General features: G+C 29.7%; 1 protein-coding gene across 1 annotated transcript; it reads left to right on the top strand.

Moving 5' to 3' along the window:
- The first annotated feature begins 4,319 nt into the window (after window positions 1-4,319).
- Window positions 4,320-7,355, top strand: LOC133031267 (uncharacterized). The gene is made up of 6 exons (XM_061104735.1): window positions 4,320-4,585; window positions 4,735-4,804; window positions 5,570-6,111; window positions 6,217-6,346; window positions 6,540-6,874; window positions 7,166-7,355. Exons 3-6 carry the CDS (start codon window positions 5,840-5,842, stop codon window positions 7,353-7,355), a joined length of 927 nt encoding a protein of 308 aa, XP_060960718.1. The 5' UTR covers window positions 4,320-4,585; window positions 4,735-4,804; window positions 5,570-5,839.
- Window positions 7,356-7,687: the final 332 nt, after the last annotated feature.

Raw genomic sequence — 7,687 nt, 5'->3', positions numbered from 1 at the left:
TAGTTAGTTGATGAGTTCTTATCGTCAACATTTTCTTATTATTTTTTTTTGTGCTATTTTTATACTATTTATATATATAATTTGAAACTTTAAAATAATATTTTTAAAAATATTGAGTAAGTAAAAATTGAAAAAATATAGGGTCATCGAGTGTGTCAATCGACCTTCGGCTTAAACTATTCGGGTTAGAGTTTCAATTTAATAATGACTAAGAGCATCTCTAAATAAATGATTAAATGCAAAATATAACTTATTTTATTAAAAGTTTACTCTAATAGTGCGCTAAATTATGGTGTAAATATATCACATAATAAAAAGTGATTTAAATTTAGATCACAATATAACATGATGTAAAATTTACATCACAATAAATACAATACTTAACATTGTATCATTTTTAATATTTTATTATTAAATTTAAATTAACATGTTCTTTTATATTAATTAAATGACTTGTATTATTATTAATTTTTTTATTTACCATTCTATTATTATTTTATATATTTTTTAAATAAATTATTAAGTAAACATTAAATAACATTGAATTTTGTATTAAAATTTACCTAATAGTATAATAATAAAAGTTGATGTAAAATTATCACAATTTTTTTTTTAATCAAATATAACTCAATTTTCACTTTTCTTATTGAAAATGATCTAATGAGCAGAAATTCACCATCAGCCCCAAATCTCCTTTTTCATATAAAATAAAATAAAAATAGAAGGGTAATTTTTAATAGACTAATTAGTAATTTTTCTCCTTGAATTTTGACATATACCAAATCATGCCCCCTGAATTTTTTTGGCCGTTAAAAATTCCCCTTAAACTATTGAGATTGTTAAATTTAAGGACTTTTGTCTAATTTCATTCAATTTTACTGTTTCAGGTACTAAATCATACTCCCTAGACTTTGATATCTACTAAATCATGTCCCTCAAACTTTTATATATATTAAATCATGCTCCCTGAACTTTCATCTATGTTAGAATTTTTTTACTAAAATTGGATAAAAGTCCTTAGATTTAACAATCTTAATAGTTCAGGGGGAATTTTTAACGGCTAAAAAAGTTCAGGGGGCATGATTTAGTATATGTCAAAGTTCGGGGGGAAAAATTGCTAATTAGCTTTTTTAATATTATACATAATATTAAAAATAATATTGAAAATAACTAAAACAATTTAATTGATCCAAATAAGGTACTGCTATACCGCTAAATCAAAATAATCTCTCATCTCTTACTCTATTTCTTGATCTGTCCGTCCATCTAGTATATTTTTTTTCTTTCCTCGTGTGAATGAACAAAATATATAAGTTTCTCACTTTCTATAATTTTATTATAATTGTTTTCTCTTTCTTTCTCAATCAATTCTATTATTTTAAAATATTTTCGAATTACTCTACTAATTATTTTAGTTCGAAAATGATACTATTGTGATTTATTTTTTAAGGTGATCATTTTAACATGTGAGAAGTATATATTTTTTTTACTATCATTAAAAAAGATAATTAAAATAAAGAGCAACTTTTTAATTTATTTTATACTTTATGAAGAGATAATTAACCAAAATTTAAAAGAAAAAATAAAAAAAAATACATTTTAGTAACCCATGATGTTGGTTACTTGTTTAAGTTATCTTAATTTTTTAAGCAATTTTTTATGTTAATTGTAAATATATTAAAGAAATTAATAATTATAATCAAATATAAAAAAATACCATTAAACAATATTATAAATATAAAAAATGTTGCCTTTAAGTTTATTAACAAAATTAATATAATGATATTTATTTATTATTTTAAAATGTATTTTATAATATTTAAGATACTATTTGGTATTTTATAAATTATTTTAGAAATAAACTACTTTACATTTTCATAATTTTTAAATATTGAAATGATAAAATAATTTCTTAGTAATTCATGAAATTAATTAATTTATTAACTTTTGTTGAAATTTAAAATTTGATAATTTTTTAGTTAATATTTTTTCTTTTTAACATTTATAAAGTTTAATTAGATAAAAAAGAAACTAAAAAGTTACTTATGTTTTCGATCATCTTCTCCGGTTAAGGTAAAAAAATATATAGTTCACACATATTAAAATGATCACATTAAAAAGTAGGTTGCGATTGTGTAACTTTTAAGGGCCAGTTTGGCATAGCTGTGCTGTGGGAAAAAGCAGCTGTAGCTGTGCTGTGAGAAAAAACAGTTGTAGCTGTGTTGTGAGAAAAAGCTACTGAGTGTTTGGTAGGTAAATATAATTTTAAAACAGCTGTGAATATATAAGTGTTTGGTAAGCTAAATGATTAAATAGCTGTTAAATATATAATTACTAAAATATGTATGACATTTGTTATCTAATTTATTTAAATAATTTTATACATATTAATATATTTATAAATATTATTTAATTCTTTTAAATATTTATATAATAAATTAGACTTTTACTACTACTACTAATAATAATAATAATAAGATGATTGTTGAGTAGTTTTTTATCAGAGAAGGATTTTTTTTTTTTTTTGAATAAGGATGAGATTGAAAGAATGTAAGAAGCCCTAAAATTAATTGGTAAATGGAGAATTTTAAAAGGGAAATTTACACCCACTACTGATTTTTCCCATTTTATTTCATTTATACTGTGCCACGCTGGAAACAACATTTATACTGTTTTTTTTTTTGGCAGTTTACTGCCTTGAAACTTTAGCCGTGTAAGGGACTTCTCATTGCCACTTGTCACGATAGGGTTTTGCCACGTTTATTTTATTTTTTTTAAAAAAATATTTGTAATTGTTTGATTTGACGGTTATGTGTTCTGATCAAAAAGGTATTGTATTTATGTATTTTTCTTTTATTTTTTTTTTATTATTTTCGAATATAAATTTTGTAATTGTAAATCTTTCTCACCTCAACTGTTCATCTTCTTCCCCATTTTCAGTTTTCTTATACGGTTGTAGTAGTGGGTGGTTTTTTCATTTTAAAAAATTTCAAATCCCATCCCACTATCTTAAACTTCCCTCTCATTTTCCCTCCCATTTTTATTATTTTTGTCTATAAATACCTTCATAGTTCTTGATAATGGCCGTTACTCGTTCATCACCATCTCCGGCTAAAGTTACAAAACCCACAAAACAATCGCAGAAAACCAGACCCAAATCAAAAATGGGTAAAAAAAATCTGAAAGAGAACCCTCCTAGCCCCACTTCCCCTTCTGTTAAAAGAAAAACCATTGCTGGACCTTCGAAGAACACTCGAGGAAAAAGACCTCGAACTGTTGTTGAAAATTCAGACTCAGATTTTGAGTTGGATTCTGAATTTCTTAAGTCGCCTGTTTCTGTTAAGGTATTTTACTATTTATCTGTTGTTGTTTTTTAGGTTTTTTGTTTTTTTTGTTAAATTCGATTGTTGAAGTTCATATATCTGGGTATTTGTTTGTTTTTGTTTATGTATTTGTAATTGTTTTATATATCTTGTTTGATTTATTTATGTGTTTTTGTTAATTTTTTATTTGTTGTTTTGTTGGTGTTGTTTTGTTTTATTTTAGGGCAAGGGTAAATCCCCTGTAAAGGTGTTGCCATCATCAGGTGTTTCTGAAGAAATTCGTTAATAGGATTGTCGAGGTTTGTCATGTTATGCATTCGTTCTATGTTTTTTTTATTGTGTTTTTGTTGTTGTTATTTTCGTAGTGTTTTATGGTGTTTTATCGGTTGTTTTCATTGTTCTGTTTTTTAGGATTGGGAATGCAAGTACACCCGATCTCAATTCTATCATTCTGTGTAGTAACATCCGGGTATTACTTCCGTACTTGGTGACATTAAGAGAATTTTAACTGAAAGCCAATTGGAAATTTTTTCAAAATCTGTGTTTGGTTATTTTCTTCGAATTCCTGAGTACATAATTCATTACCAATTGCTTCATTGTTTGCTGTTGAGGGAGGTTCAGCAGCCTAATGGGTTGGAGTTTTGGGTTTGTGTCCAAGGGAAATACCTTAGGTTTAGTATCGAAGAGTTTGCGTTGGTCACGGGGTTAGATTGTCATGTTGAGTCTGATTTTTATCAGTTTAAGCAAGATGATAATGAATTGGTCAAACATTGTTTTAAGGGGTATAAAAAAATTACCAAGGGTGCTATTCGATCGCTTTTATTGCGACAATCTTAAGGATAACGACGATCTTGCGATCAAGTTGGGCATTGTATTTTGTGCGGTGTTATTTGTTAGGTGGTCCCCGGTAAAGTTGTTTCGTCGAGGAAATAGATGTTGTCGATAGTGGTCGATATAATGAATTTGGGTGGGGGCATTGTTTTGATATTACTATGCATTCTTTGAAGGGTAAGATAGATTCTGGTTATAAGAGGGTAGTTCGTAGTGACGAGGATGGTGGGTATTACAGGTTATTGGGTTTTCCTTTGGCTATTCAATTCTGGTTTTTCGAGTGTTGCCCGTATGTTATTGGGAAACTGTCCTTGTACTCAAATGTTGGCATTCCAAGGATTTTGAATTGGCCTAAATTACCCAAGGACAAGGAGGGTATGGTGAAAATGGATGTCATGAACACCCTCATTTTCGATCGGTCTTTGAAAGAGGTAATCCTGTTGTTTTTTACTATATTTCCACTGTTGTTTTAATGTTGTTTTTGTGTACATTATTTATACTTTATGTTTTTATTGTTGTTGTTATTTTATAATTTCAGTTTCATGTGCATATTGTTTTTTGTTGGTTTTTGTTGTTTCAGTTAAAATTAAGAAACATCACTCCAACTTCCGTTGAGAGATTGAGTTTGAGCCTCACTGATTTTTTCTCTGGTGAGACTACTCCCAGAAAGGCGTAAAATTCAAAATTAAAGGTGGTTCCAAGCCCTGTGGTCAACCTGGCTTGATGGGTTCTTCTTCATCATCTCGCTCATGAGAATGTCTCCCGAGTTGAGTTTGAGGAATTTAAAAAGTGTTTATCTGTTGTTGTCGACGTGAGGATTCTTATGAAATCTGTTGCTGAGATGAACAAGAAGCTGGACATTCTTATTGAGGTGTTTTTTTTTAATTGTCATTACTTTTTCTGTTATTTTTTTAGTAGTGTTTTTATGTTGTTTTATACAGTTAATTAATTTTTTATTTTTTTTTTGTTCTCAGTCATCCCAAGGTGGTCTTACTCACAATGGATCTTAGTCTGAAGATGCTCTTCGTACTTCAGAAAATGAGGATGATGAAGATTCCACTTCGGAGGAAGACGAGGATGATAAATTCGACGATGACAAAGGAGATGATCATCATGACGATGAAACTGATGATGATGATGATGATCTGGGTGGAGATGGTGTTGGTGCTGGTCAGGATGAGGCTCACACGGGCGATGTTCGTAACGATGAGGGTGTTGTTGTCCCCGAGGTTGTTTCGAGGGATGATGATGATATCGGCAAGGTGGATGATGCCAAGAATTCGACCCCGTGGAACCTATTGCAGATCGAACGGGTGTATTTCTTGTTTGGACATCATTTTTTTGTGCTTTTTTGTGTGGATTTCGTGTTTTCAGTGTTTGTTTTAATAGTTTTCTTATCGTTTTTTTGTTGTCAGCCTGAACAGTCTCAAGGTGGGGAGGAGAACATTGATGTTGATGCAACAATTGCATCTGCTGTTAAAGCTGTGGAGAATTTGGTTTGTGTTTCTGTTTTTGTTTTTTGTAATTTGTATTTATATGGTATTCTATTGTTGTTTTTATGGTGTTTTTATTGTACTATTTGAAATTTAAAAAAAATCTTTTTTTTTATCCTTTCTCTTTTTTAGATTGGTTCCTCAACTCATGCCCCTGCTCTTGTTGAGACTTATGAGAAGACTGATCTTGAAATGGTTGTTTTTCAAGAGACTCCTATTTTACGTCCTCAAAAGAGGGATCAGAAGAAAGGAGCTGTTTTAAAATCCCCATTCATTGAGCTTGCTTCTGGTGCATCTAAATCAGGTTCATCCTCAGTTTCTCCTGATGATTCTGTGTATAAGGTCGTTAAATATGTGCGTGGTTTGTGCCCGTTGGACAACAAGATTGGTGAACCTGTCGATCCGCAATTGGAAGCTGAGTTTGTCAAGTGGGTTGATACAGGTCTTAGAAAGCATAAATCTAAGTAAGTATTTTTGTAGGTGTTTTCAGTTGTATATCTGTTATCGTTTTCTATTTATTTTTTATTTTTTCATTTGTGTTTTGATATTTTTTTATTTGTTTTTTTTAGCACAACAACTAATGTGTATTGTAAGGGTAAGGACACAATATTTCCGCCATTTCGTTTTGGTGTTGAGGACATCAGCAACAAGATGTGGTTTCACAACCTTGCCTACCCTAATTGTTTCCTTACCAATTCTGTAAGTTTTTATTTTATTATTATTATTATTTTACATATTGTTTTTTATTTATTTTTTTTAATGTTTTTAAGTGTTGTTCTGTTAGTTTTTTATAAGTTTGAAAGTTTTTTTACTTATTTTTTTTTTCTTTTTGTTCAGCACATTGACATCATTTTCTATTATTTTACTTACTTTTTTTTTTCTTTTTGTTCAGCACATTGACATCATTTTCTATTATCTTCGTAAGAAAATAATGTACTCAGTCGAGCCGAAAATCAAAGTCACCACAACTGATTGCCTCTTTTGTTCTAGCATAACAACTTTGTATGAGAAGTTTGTTGAGAAAAACAACGATATATCGGTGTTGTCTCTTTCTCACAATGTGGCCCAGTACATTCAAGGTGGTAAGATATTATGTGCCACTCCTTGGCATTTGGTTGATCATGTTGTTATGCCTATCAATGTAAAATTACAGGATCATTGGATTTGTGGTCGTCTTAACATAGTTGACAGGCGCATATATCTGTACAATTCATTGCGTTCTGGGAGGTATATATGATTACCAAAGAGGCTTGCAAGCCTTTCTCTGTTATTTTACCATATTACTTCTCTATGTTAGACTTCAAAGGCCTTCGCAACGAAGCTAAGTTTAGCACTATGGAACCGTTCCCTATTGTTGCTGTTGATGGTTTACCCGAGCAGGTCACAGCGTAAGTTTTATGTTTAGTGTTCAATGTTTTTCACTGGTTGTTTGTATTTTTTTTTTTGTTATGTGACTTTGTTTTTTATCAGTGTTCTCATAGTGTCTTTTTTTGTGTTTTCTTGTTGTTTTTTTTCCAGTGATTGTGGTGTTTTTGTTGGATCATTTGCTGAGTATTTCATTGATGGCAAACCCATCCCATCCTCTGATTTTGATGTGGAAATTCACCGCGATCGTTTGGCTGTGTTATTTTATCAATATGGGATGAAGAAGCAAACTGAGAACATTGAAAGTGAATCCGAGGCCCCTCCCAGCCTTCCCAAGAAGTGATTTGTTTTTTCAATCAGATTGTCATTGTTCTTATAGTTTTTTAATGTTGTTTTAACGATTTTCATGTTGTTTTTCGTAAACAAACATTGGTGTACAGTTGTGTTTCCTTACGTTTTGTGTGGACAATATGTAATCTTTTATTTTTGTATGTTTTTTCTTATTATTTTTATGTACAAACAAGTTGGTATGTTAAAGTTGTTTGTTTTTTCATTTCACATCCCTTCTTTTTTTGTTTTTTTTTTCTTATAGTTTCTCTGTTTTTTTGAATACAAATATTCATTTCAGTATTAAAAACACAAACTGTTTCAATAACAAACTTCATATATATATTC

Source organism: Cannabis sativa, chromosome 9 (genome assembly GCF_029168945.1).
Source record: "Cannabis sativa cultivar Pink pepper isolate KNU-18-1 chromosome 9, ASM2916894v1, whole genome shotgun sequence".
In the NCBI taxonomy this organism is placed as follows: domain Eukaryota; kingdom Viridiplantae; phylum Streptophyta; class Magnoliopsida; order Rosales; family Cannabaceae; genus Cannabis; species Cannabis sativa.
This window is presented reverse-complemented; position numbering and strand designations above follow the sequence as displayed.

Bases quoted from the DNA above. Each gene is read 5' to 3' on its own strand.
- LOC133031267 (XM_061104735.1), top strand. From the start codon at position 5,840: ATGGTTGTTTTTCAAGAGACTCCTATTTTACGTCCTCAAAAGAGGGAT. The intron at 6,347-6,539 runs GTAAGTTTTTAT...CTTTTTGTTCAG, and splicing joins ATTGTTTCCTTACCAATTCT to CACATTGACATCATTTTCTA. The intron at 6,875-7,165 runs GTATATATGATT...TTTTTTTTCCAG, and splicing joins AATTCATTGCGTTCTGGGAG to TGATTGTGGTGTTTTTGTTG.